General features: G+C 38.1%; 1 protein-coding gene across 1 annotated transcript; it reads right to left on the minus strand.

Moving 5' to 3' along the window:
- Window positions 1-259: 259 nt before the first annotated feature.
- rtn4rl2a (reticulon 4 receptor-like 2 a) lies at window positions 260-3,776 on the minus strand. Its single transcript, XM_059554432.1, has 3 exons — window positions 3,548-3,776; window positions 2,599-2,825; window positions 260-2,403 (listed from the first exon to the last, which is right to left on the minus strand). Exons 1-3 carry the CDS (start codon window positions 3,603-3,605, stop codon window positions 1,312-1,314), a joined length of 1,377 nt encoding a protein of 458 aa, XP_059410415.1. The 5' UTR covers window positions 3,606-3,776; the 3' UTR covers window positions 260-1,311.
- Window positions 3,777-13,420: the final 9,644 nt, after the last annotated feature.

The raw sequence follows: 13,420 nt of genomic DNA on the forward strand, positions 1-13,420 counted from the left end.
TAAGCACATTTTTCTACAGTCACCAGTTCTAATTCAAGAGATAGTCTTTCCACAGTGTCCTTCATATATCGCCTTGTCTTGGATTCAGTCCTAGTTTTTAGCATTTTGCCAATTCTTTTTTTTCTGACTATAGCTGCAAGCTGTTGACTGGTTGGATTTAAAATTGATACTTTAAATGAGAAAGGATGTAATTTGCTGGAATATTCAGATACAATCAGTTACATTTGAATTTGAAAGGAAGAATAAACAAAGGGAAGTCTTGGAACAATGTAGGTAGTGTATTTTACAGTAATAACATATTAACAGTATTTTGAAAGACATACAGTAAAAAAGGACATTCACACTCAGATTGATCTTTCCATGCACTGACCAAATGATATCACAGATGTTACTCACAGTGACATTCTTGGCCATTCAGAACAGTGACAAGCATAAGGCCTTTCATAGCGTTATTTACAGCTCCCTCTGCCAAGATGTCATATTTACACAAGTGATAATTGCTGTCATATCTGGTGGGTGATGTAATGAATTCTTTCGCCTTTTCTTGTGCGTGCTCTCTGTCTCTCCTGCATGTGCTTTTGCGCTCTCCGTGCATCTTAAATTATAGTTGTATTGCAACACTTTCAAATTCATCACTCCATTGTGCTTTATCTATCTTGCTTCGCTGCTGCACGCCATTCCTTTTGTGCTTTTCAAGCCCTGAATGATTTTGAGACCCTTCTGTTATAATAGACGAAGTATAACATTCGATCTCTGCTTCCAAAGGGAATCAAAAGATTTGCTCATTTTGCTATTGTTACCAACTAACTACCGAAATAATGGAGCTGTGGCGTTGTTGGAAAGAGGGTGTCGTAGTGACATCACAAGCTATAATTACAACTATCATAGAAGCACTTACAGTGGCTGAAAAGTCTAAAAGTATACAAATATTGTACGTAAACCTAAGATGGAAATTTCTATCCTCTGTCTGCACTGACTGTGACAGAGACGGCTTAGAATACACTTGTCCTCAAATAAAGAAGGACCGAGTATCTGCTTAACTTAACCAAGCCCTCTGAACAGCTTTCATTACTTTCCATTAAGGGCCTGTACCGCCCAACGTTCCCTGCTTACCCACTGTATCCTAAATCAGTCTAGTGCCCTCTAGATACCAGGAACTAGAGGCTCGAACTGAACAGAACAGAGATACAGGTGAGGCTGATAGTAAACAGGAATCAAGGCATTGAAGAGTTAATTTGAGCAAACAGGGTTTTCCCTCCTCCAGAGAGGAGAAAATGAGGGGGAAGAGGGTTCTTCTTGAGATAAATAGATTCAGCCAAAAAGAAGATGGATGCAGACAGTCAAGACAGACATGGAGAGTAGCAAGAGAACAGAAGATGAGGAGCGAGAAGTAGAGGAAGATGGTGGCAGAGAGTCAAATTCGGGAGGGCACTCAAGCTCAAAGCAGCGCAAAGAGGTGATGCCCGCATCTTCATTGCCATAGTTGGCCCAATACTCTTCTGGGTCAAGCTTGGGAAGAAGAGCCTCTTCCTCCCCAAGCTCATATTTTGTGGATGTAGATGTGATTGAGGGATGCTGGGACTTGAAGGGGTATGCCTTGGTCTCGGAGGTCTTCTCAAAGATGCCCTTTGAAGTGCTGACGGGCTTGTGCTTGGAGAACCACCAGCGGGTCTTGGTGCTGAAGGTGGTGGTGGTGGTGCCAGAGAGGGAGCTGGGGTCGGGAAGAGGGCACAGAGCAAAGTCCATCTCCCTCAGAAAGCGCAGGTCCTGTCCACGACGAGAAGCTGGGGAGGCACACAGAACCTCGGAGCTGGACACACGGACGCCTCTGAAGAAATCCCACAGGGGACGAGCCTCACAGCCGCAGGCCCAGGGGTTGTTGTTCAGCCGCAGGAACTCGATGGAGGAGATGTCACGCATGGCCTGACCGGGCAGCTCTGCTAGGGAGTTGTTGAAGAGGAAGAGCATGGTCAGCCGGCCCAGATCACGGAAAGCGCGGCGATTGACCTGACGGACCCTGTTGTCGTGCAGCAGCAGATGGTCGAGGTTGACCAGGCCACGGAATACGTTCTCGGACAGAGTGCGGATGCGGTTGCCATGCAGGAAGAGTTGGCTGAGGTTGATCAGGTCAGAGAAGAGATCGTCCTGGATGAAGTGGAGCTGGTTCTCCTGCAGGTAGAGGAACTGCAGGCTGTAGAGCTTGTGGAAAATGTCATGGGGAAGGGCAGCAAGCCGGCAGCGGTGCATGTGGAGGCTCTGGAGCTTCTCCAGGCCCCGGAAAGCTCCACCCTCAAGGCGGTGCAGGTGAGGGTTGTCGCCCAGATCAAGCTCCTCCAGATCGCGCAGCTCGCTGAATGCACCAGCCTCAATCCAGGTGATGTTGTTAGAGAAGAGCCACAAAACCTGGTATGTGATGAATTGATGGACGGAAAGGAAAGGAAGAGGTAGAGGGAGGGAGACGTAATGAGGTGAAGGTATTGAGAAGAAATACAAAATTAGTAAATATCTCATAAATGTACTTTGAAATGTATATTCACAAATGTAAATATTAAATGTTCTATTCTGTCGCACACCAAGAGCCTACATACGCTTCCTTACCTGTGTTCCAAAAGCAAAAGACCCCACTCTCAGTTCAGTGATGCGGTTGTTCTGCAGAAAAACGCGCTGGGATTCGTAGGGCATGCCGTGGGGCACAATGGTGAAGTTCTGCGCCTGGCAGCTCACTGTCATGGGGGTCGGGTAACACACGCACCGGTGAGGGCAGTTCTGCGCAGGAACGGGTTTTACCACGACCAGCCAGACAACCAGCCACAGCGAGAGCGCACCTGATGGAAAGAGAAGAGCGCGTCACATCACAAAGTCCTAGTAGCTAAAGCACAAGTTTCCATTTTTGAGAGCTCTCTACAATGTTCTGTAAGTCTCATCTTATCCTTTGCCTTAATTCATGATAATAAAAGGATTTGATTTTGAAAAATTCACGGAACTCGGAACGAATTACTACAAATGTTATGTTTTACACATTATGCTAACATCTTGGTTTCCATCCATTTACGTTGTGACAATAATTTCTCTCATTAAGAACTTTTCGGAATTTCAGTTCTTAAGTCAGTCATTTTAAAGTGTTCGAAAAAAGCGTGTTTTGTTGTATCTTTAATTTTACTGACAGATTTTACAGCCTACCGCTCCGATTATTATTCTTTTGATCTCTTTGAATATAAATGCAATTCCAAATGTAACGTTCAACTTTTAAATATATGCGTACATTTGCTAAGACTTGTTTGAATAAAGTCATAAATTCAAAGAACTAAAGCATTCATGCAAAACATTTTACGCATCAAGCACAAAATATATATTCTAACCATGCTGCGTAAAACCAAGCATTTTCGGTCATATGCTAAATCCTAAAATAATTGATGTATTAATATTTATTATTAATAATAAATGCATTCATTTCCATTACTTAGAAATAGAATAGGCTACTTAAGAAATTCAGCATTTCAAAAGCATATTCACTATAAAGATGAACAGAGAAGAAGCAGAAACTTACTCTTAAAGTTGTGCGCAATGGAGCTGCGTTGGCTCCGCGTAAAAGTTGATGTTTCCATTCCGAACCAAAGCCGAGAGCGAGTTAGCCTAAGGAGTTTAGCGACTGATTCCTTGCTATCTCCGCTGATGCTCTGGTTCCCGAGTCGGAGCGACTGAGAGAGTGCCGAATGATGGGTCCCGGGCCCAATTTATACCCGAGCGCAGCGCGCGCCTACGGCTGTGGGCACCATGGAATCTCTCCTACGTCACTAGTCGGGTCAAGCCCAAGCGAGGGTGGCAAACGGAAAAGGCGGTGCAGAGAGAGGAGGGGAGGGCTCTAACGCACAAGTTTGGACAGAGGGAAGTTGGACGTCTTAGCTCACAATTACGATTGTGGAGACGTAGTTGGAAAGGGCGGGGGAGCGCAGGCACGGTGCCCGGTAATGACTGAGCTGAGAGCATGCGAGGAGGATCGCACGAGGCACATGAAAGAGGCACACAGCTCGTTTCTTGGCTTTGCTTATGCGTCCCTTCGGATTATCTTGTCCTCCGCATTATTAATGAGATGCCCGAATGAAACAAACGCATTGTTTGAAGTGGAGACTTTATGCTCTGGAGACACAAGTCATGACTTCAAATATAGAAATATAAAGCTATAAGCCTGAGATAATCGTTAAGGGATTTGGTAACGGATGACTAAAGAATGCAATTACTGTCACTTACTGCTGAAAGGAAAGACAAACCAATACCAAATTTGGTCTCAGCATATCCTATTTGGGCATCTTCCTGGAATCGACTAAAACATAAACCACTTTCCTTTTGTGTATCTCATTTAGCTACTTCAAAGCTTTTTGCATTATAGGTATATGCTGCATTCACAACACTAGTTCATACACAGAATCATTAAAACCAATAGTAATATATTTTGTGACAATTGTATTGATTACTTTTAAAGTGTATATGTGAAAAGTGCTGCTTATGGTCATACAGCACCATTTCTGTAAGGAATAATGTAAAGCCAGCTATTTATTAACGAATAATAAAGCCAGAAAGGTAGATCAGGACTCAATAATAAACAAATAGATGGACTTGAAATATTGATTTTACTTGAAATTATTTTATTATGTAAGTGAAAAAAGTGTGTCCAGGAAAACAGAACTCAATCAATCATTGATCATTGTCTTATTAGTTTCCTTGTAGAGACTATGAAGAGACCAAACAGAAGCACAACTATTAAGGAAACATAGGATTTCAGTGTGAGTGGTCAGTTACACATGCGCTGCCCTGGTCAGTGGCGTCACTGACCAATCAGAATCTAGCATTCCGAAAATCCTCGTAATAAACAGACAGACAAACTGAAAGACAACAGTAGACCCGAGGATGTCCATGTTGTTTATTTAACACCTCTTCCATTCGCTCATGTTCTGGACACCTCTTTCTTTTCCTCCCTCCCTCTCCACCTCCACAAAAACTCAAGATGACTGAACGAACAGGCTTTCCCCGCTCCACCTACACCTACCAGCTGGACGTGTGAGTGTGTGTGTGTGAGGGTTTTCATGTCTCGTGTATATTTCCCTATAACCAACAGTCAGCCGAGTGCACGCCATGACTGACAGCTTCTGGGTCGTGGGACAATTGTGTATGAAAACGAATTACCGGGCAACAACAAAAAGACTCTGACGGGGGAAGAGGAAGTACAAAGTGTGGTTGGAAAGGAGGAGTTTATGGAATTAAAAACAAGGCAAAGAAGCGACACATGACTCATAGATAGTGGAACGAGAGGGATATGGGACAGCACTTAGAGGGATGTAAGGCTTGATTAGTGTGCGGGCCAGCAGCCTAATGCATTAAAGCTGTATCCCTGTAGTATTCCAAGAGTGGCTTTGTAGTGCCCTAAGGGAGTGCTCTCCAGTGGCAACCCACATATAATGACAGATTTGCTTTGCCCTGTTGCATAGAGATAGCGGAATAAAATCAGCTCTGATAACTTTAGAGTCCTGCGTCATGAACCTCATTGGTTTGCTGTGCGTCGGAGAAATAATAAAGGGTGGAGGGGAGGTTTTGAGGAGTCTGACCCCCAAATTTATGGGAAAATTGACCCCAAAGTGAAAATGATGACATCATGACTGTGAAACAAAAAAGAAGATATTTTGAAAAATGAGTAAATGATGACTTTGTTTACAAATTCTTGTAATTTATAATTTACTTTAAAGGTTTAAATGAGTCAGATACATATACTTTATAGGAGTCGAATAAAGAGGTTTTGAAAAAGTACATTTATAAACTGAAAATAAAATGAAGTGTAAAATAAAAAGTTTGCTTTGACATGAAATTTTTTAATAAATATTTTTTACATCCTTCTCCCTGGTGACATCTCCAGTCATTTAGTCTTCTTAAACTCCACCACTTTCTAACTATCAGCTGCAAACTTGCATTCTGCTTTCATCCAATGAAGAACTGATGGATAAAAGCAAGCCCCGATCGTTCTTTTCTTTTTCAATAATCTGTTTCACCCAGATGTACGTCACAATATGAAAGAAAAGATCTGTCACTATTTCTGTTTCATCACAGCTTTAATTTACCAGCACCTTAGTATTAAATTAATTTCTGTGTTAATCAAACAAAAAAAAAGACACATTCAGGAATAAAACATAACTGGGGGACAGTTTATTGCTTTCCAAACACAGACTATCCATTTAGGTTATCTCTTAGACCCAAATTGTATTTTGGCAGCTCATTTTTCTCTAGACACAGTGAGCTGCCAAAATACAATTTGGATGTGAGAGACTAACATAAACGGATCATGGCCTGAAATGAACTATAAAAAATATTTTTTTAGAGTCATCTTTTGTACACTTGAAATAGAATATATGAATATATATATATATATATATATATATATATATATATATATATACACTTAGGAATCTGTCTTATATAAGTATAATTGATAGATTGTTAGTTTTTGTTAATATTTTAGATTTTTTTCTTTTACTTTAATTTTAGTCAAAGTTTTAGTAATTTTGTTTCACATTTTTGGCATTTATATATATATATGTTATATCTCTATATAGTTTATATATCTTTTTTATTCATTTATTGCTTTTAGTTTATTTAGTTTGTTATTTTAGTACCCTAAGTCAACAAAAATGAGAAATAAGTGTAAGTTTTTAATTATTTAATTTAATTATTTTATTTTATTTAATTTCAGTATTTTTTTTTCAGGTGGTGCATTTTTACGGTTTTAGCTTAATGTAATATTGAGGGTAGCTATCTTTGTTGTTTATATTATATAAGTGAAGGTGCAGTGAGGAATGTTCTATATACGTACGTACAGTGCTACATCACATATACTGAGGCTGTCGCTGTTCTCTTCCGGTGGGCTGTAATTCCCTTAGCTCTGCTTGTCTGGATACAAGAATAGTTACAACAAAGCCCAGAGCGCTGTAATCAGGTTTCAGAAGAATCTAATGATGCAGAACCACAATCAAACATTTAAAACCCCTGTGGTACCTTCACAGCCCACCTTTACTCTCTGTCTCTCTTTCTCTATGTCTCCGTTTCCCCTGCTTGCTCATTATTTCTTCCTTCTTAAGCTCTTTATGTCTTGCTAATTATCAATGTTTTGCGTTGATTAGGATCATCATGTATATATTCACATGTTTGAATTTGTGTAAAATTCTGAGGTGGTAGTGTCAGGATCCTTTCATGTTAATATAAACTGTCATCACACCTACACCTCTCAATTTCATAATTATTTATGAATATTTATAGTCTATTGGTGTAAATAACTTCTAAACATGCTATCCATTTGAGAATGTCTACAGCACCAAGTATAAGATATGGATTATGTTTCTATTAGACGTGTCTTATATGACTCTTCTGTAACTGTCTCTGTTGTATGTCTGTTGTAGCCGTTTGCTTTGATTATTCTCATTAGATGAAATCCATCTTAGACACATTCGCCGGGCTTCATGAAGCAAAGTGTCCACTAGAGATTTGGCAGAAAATTGGTGCTGCGGTTGACTAGAAGCGTTCTTGTTGGCTCAAGTGGCTCATCTTGAAGACTGGGAAATATAATGATGTTGCCTCGACTGTGCAAGAAAAAACAATCCCAGTTGGATCATAGGACTAAAATAGTGTTAGATACTGGTTCAGTAAAGTCACAGAAAGACCCAAATCATATATTCGAATGTTCCTTCAATTATGGACACTTTTGGCCCAGTCGAAATTAAATGTTCACTAATAAATATTCTGTCTTTCTTTTCCTCCCAATTTGTTTTGTACAAATTACATTTCCATCACCTAGTGTTTTAGACACAACTGGTTGTGTAAAGTTTGTTTACAAACTTTAATGTTGGCCTAAAAAAGCCTAGCCTTAGATAGATAGATAGATAGATAGATAGATAGATAGATAGATAGATAGATAGATAGATAGATAGATAGATAGACTCAAAATGAAAATATTCTGTTCACAAGTGATATTTCCCTTGATTTTCCTTTGCTCACACATTTCATATTTCTCATACAATACTTTCTTCAAGTCTCATTTCATCATATTCTTGCTCTTCACAAGCATTGGAGGGTCCTTGGAAAACAAGTGCAAATAAAACCTTTTATTAGTAGCAAAATTCTAGGTCATATCAGACCAGTACTGAGCGACAGTCATAATAAAAAAAAATTAATAAAAAGAATTACTATGAGTTTATATTATAATGATTTTACATGCAATAATTATATATATTTTTAAGACCATACGGAAACAAGATTTATTTAATATGATGAAGAAGCCAAAAGTTAAAATGTGTTTATTTTAATAAATTCAACCCCTGCATGGGACGTAAAAATGCCTTTAGTTATAGAAACACTCGTTTGCATCTGGAAAGTTCTTCCATCTAATACATCACTGCCTGCCGTGACAACACAAGATTATAATTAGGGAGAGACTTCCAGTCACGCGTCAGACAAAAAGACCATGACAAGCTGTCAGACTTTTCCTGTCCTTCTTGACAGAAGCATTGTGTTTGGTAAGTCGTTGTCTTTCTGTCTCCTCTGCCTACTTACAGACCCACTTCCTCTCGGTGTTTCTCATACAGCAGCCATGCACTCTGCACCGGCCACTATTTATTGATTTGATCCATTTCTGTAATGATGCACAAACTGAATCTACTGTAAAGTGATTTGACACTTGACACTTTAAAATCACATTACAACTGCATAAATATCAAATATTTTAAGGAAAGATAGCTTAAGCACACTTTTCCAACAAAATGTTTCACAAAAAGAAGTTTGTTGAGTTAAGATCCCTCTACACTTTTGGGTCACCACACTTAGTGGAACATGTCCATTGTAACTGTGATAAACTATGTACACTTATCCTGAGACTTACATGAATCTAAGCAGAACTGACTTCATACATCCACTAAAAATCATTAAGCAGACAGTCATACTAATACGGCAAGTTGTGATGAACCAAAGTGCAGCTTTTATTCAAAGTAATCAAACAAACAAAGAAAGGCTTGGCTTGGCTTGGCTTGGCTTGGCTTGGCTTGGCTTGGCTTGGCGACAGCAGGTTACAACATCAATACTCGACAGGAGACAATGGCAACATGAGGGCTATTTATATCAAACAATACAGGTCACATGATTAAGACAACCAATGAGAATATGACACATGAACAAAAATAACCAATGGCAGGATAACATGAGGGTAAAGGAATCTCATGACTAGACAGGAACCACAACAAGGCAAAAATATCAAAATAAAAGACAAGAAAAAAATGAACAAGGAACAAATCCCAAAACCCACATTGACTTGTAGTTCCAGTGTTACTTATATTTGGTAGAATGTCTAAATTAAACTATCAAAACAAGGCATTACCATTATGGATGCCACTTATTTAGATCGTACGTTTTTAAAGTATTTGTAGGTGTCCAAGTAGTTTCTGAGGCCACATCAACCTGTAAAGGTACAGAATTAAGTATACAGTGGACTGTAAACCTAATGGACTGAATGTGTCACAATACAAAAATACACACAGGTTTCTTTAAGTGTGATGAGATCAACCAAGCAAAAAAAAAAAAAAAACAGCGTAGTGGCGCATTCAGACGCTTTGTGTTCAAATGCCTGATGCGACTTTGATTTCATTTGAAAAGCTTTTTTATTTTTTACATAGTGTACTGTGGATTGTGTCACTATTGTATGCCATGCTGAGAAAGTACAATCATGAAAAGAACTCCATGTGATTCAGTGTGAATAAAGGAGGCTAGAAAGTGTTCATCTGACTCTCTCAGATCTTTGTACAGGGCGAGACGGATTATTAATTATGCATCGCAAAGTGCAAAGTGTGTCTCTGGTACACTAAGAAGCTGAACGTCACTGATGTTTTTCTAAAGCATTTCTTTTAAAGCCTGCGTCACTGTGCTGTGGTTCTCATCCTTATAATTTTATCATAATATAGCAAAATTATTTATATACTCAAGCTGTTCTTTCTGAAATGCAAAACTGCATATGGGTTGTCTTTGTGTTTTTACTGCGATTTAATGATGTACTCAATTATTACATGCATTATAATTATAGATGTGCACTATATCTACAGAAACATACATATATCTGTCTATACCCACACCTATATATTTATTTGTAATTAAAAGTATATAATACTGTCTTTATAATAATATTTGATCTAAATAAATATTTAAAATTAAAAGGTAATGATAATAATGTTACATTATATATATTTGAAGTGATTTATCAAATTGTTCCTGTCCTAAAAAGCTTGATAAGACAGAATTTTTTTTTTTTTTTTTTTTTGCCATCTGTGACCCATTTATTTGAGAGCCACTTCTACATAGGCTAAATGCACATGTACTGTAGACATCTATCTTCTCTATATTTGTAAGACTTGAACAACTTCTGACACTTTGATCTTTTGAGATACAAACAATACAAACAGAGTATCTCCAACAATATCTCACTGAGAGTAGATGTGGGTAAACTCTTTTTTCACCAATCCATTACATCCCCTTCCTTCTCCTCACCCATCCTTTCCTTCAGTCAGCTCACTCATACTGGGCAATAGCGTGTTCTACATTAATGCAACTGAAATTCATTTGAAATGTTTCCCTGTGACTGGTCCAGTGGTCTAGGTCTTACAAGAAGTACACTAAAAGGTACAGTAATACAGATCCTAAGAATTTAGAATTATGTTGCTTACTGTAAAGGGTGTGTCATTTCCCAGTGTCTTTCTTGCAAATTACCATCTGTCCCCAAAAGGTGTAAACTCTCCATGTCTAGGACTTGATCAATGTAAATTCCAATTGTTAGTTCCTGTCTCTATTAAGAGGATGTTTATCTACTTAAAGGGATAGTTTACCCAAAAATGAGAATTACCCAATGACATCCTACCTCATCCGCCATAAAGGCACATTCTCGTGTTAGCGGAAGTTAGAGATTAGTGTTTATAAAGTTTTAAATATGAATATTTTTGTTTAAAAAATGCATCCATTCGCTACAGGAGGTCTTTAATCACCCCCTGGAGCCATGTGAGGCACTTTTCTTTATGGATGGATGTGCTTTATTGGAGTTCTTTTGAACTATTGAAAAATAACACCCATTCACTGCCATTATAAAGCTTGGAAGAGCCAAGATGTTTTTAAATGTAACTCAGATTGGATTTGTCTGAATGAAGAAAGTCATATACACCTAGGATGGCTTGAGGGTGTGTAAATTATGGAGTAATTTTCATTTTTAGTAAACTATCTCTTTAAAGACATTTTTCAAGAAGGGGTACACCCAAACATACACACACACACAAAAACAAGCACACAAACAACGTATAATGTTTGTGTGCTTGTATATATATATATATATATATATATACAAGCATATATATATATATATATATATATATATATATATATATATATATATATATATCTCCTATGAATAATCAATAATAATTGCCATCCTAACCTAAATTTGAGGTTATAATAAAATTTTCGTACAGCAACAAGTCCACCATTGGATGCCTTTGTTGATCTCAATTAGGTGGACCTTACATATTGTATCTGTCAGCATCTATCTATATCTTTATCTATAGGCACTAAAAGTGTACTTGTTTACATCCCTATCTATAGACAGCTATCCATATCTACATCTACACATCTATATCTCACTATGTATTTATATCTATAGGCACCCATATATATCTGTCTATTTCTACATCTATATCTACACCTACATCCATGCGTAGAAAACTCTTCACTTCTTGACTTCTCTTTGCAGTTGTTGCATAACCGTGACCCACATCTTTCAGTCCATTTCTCTGTTATTAATGATACACAGTCGCATCTGCGTGTCGGCCTTCATTTTTGTCCTAATAAATCTTAGATCTTTCTGTTTTTCTCTCAGGCACATCCCTTCTCTCTGGCTCTCCCTCACATGTGCCTTTTGAGATTACAGTTCTTCTTAACTCTTCCTGCCTCATTCCTTTTTTTTCTGTTATGGTTTTTTTTTTGTGACATCCTCACTTTCCTCCTGTACCGTGCTGTTTTCCTCTCTCTCCTTTTCTTCCTCACCTTCTTTTCTGCACTGACTCTTTGTCAGACTCAAAAAGAGAGATGCAAGTGTTAGTTTGCTCACTGCCTTCTGTGTGTGTGTGATCGGAGTGTGGGCAAGTGTTCTGAAGGCAAAATGTGTAATGTTTGTGTACAGACACAGCCACAGTATAACTGACCCTGCATGTGCATTGTGGAAATGTGCTTGTGTGATGCTCAGCTTGAACCGTACACGTGTCTCTCTATGAATGTGACAATGTGACCATAGTTTTTATACAACAGTTTGTTCCAGTCCTCTGATTTGATTGGCCAAGCCATTTTCTAAGAGTCAAATCAGAGACCTATAATGTGGAGGAGGTGAACCACACACATAGAAAAATGATAGGAAATTTCTATACCATGATTTGAGCTAAACTAGCTACATTTGGCTGCAGTTATAAGCTAAATATTGCTACATAAGCTTAGCCTTTGGCTTTTGATGATTTTTAAGTAGCTATCTATGACTATTTAGTTTGGAGATGTACAAGGTCTTTCAACAAAAAGTCCGGCAGTTGACTTGGCATAAAAGGGATTTGCTAGTTTGCTAGTCTTTCACTGTCCTGTGGTTTTGCCCAGGGAAAAGAATAAATCAGAATTTCTGTGTTTTTTTATTGTCTTGCTTCAAGACAACATGCAAGCTTGATACTTTGACTTATTTTGGAACTATTTGCGTTGATGGGTGAAAAAATTCAAAATATCCCACCAAATTTGATCTGAAATTATAGGTACTTGATATTAACTTGTGGTTTATTTGACTGTTGTATACGGCTGTTTCTGAAAGCTGTGTTCATAGGCAGCACACGGAGGTAGGAAAGTAGCAAAGCAAATCCAAATCCAATGATCATATCAAATTCTGTGCCCTGATATGCTTTCTTCTGATTCATTTTTGAAGGCAGCATAGATGGTAGTCCTAGCTGTCCATGATATCCACTTTCCTGTTCAATTCAAAGACAGATAAGCATAACTAATACAATGGCATCTGAAAGTTGCAGCTGCCATTCAGTTTGTTTAGGTTTTTGCCAGGTTTTTTCAACTTAAACTTAATTTCTTGAAATAAATTAGTATACAGATGCTTCTCAATAAAGTAGAATGTTGAGGAAAGTTCATTTATTTCAGCAATTCAACTCAAATTGTGGAACTCATATATTAAATAAATTCAATTCACACAGACTGTAGTAGTAGTAGGCCTTTGGTTCTTTTAATTGTGATGATTTGGCTCACATTTAACAAAACCCCACCAATTCAAAATCTCAACAAATTAGAATATGGTGACATGCCAATCATCTAATCAACTCAA

This window comes from Carassius carassius, chromosome 7 (genome assembly GCF_963082965.1).
Source record: "Carassius carassius chromosome 7, fCarCar2.1, whole genome shotgun sequence".
Taxonomy (NCBI): domain Eukaryota; kingdom Metazoa; phylum Chordata; class Actinopteri; order Cypriniformes; family Cyprinidae; genus Carassius; species Carassius carassius.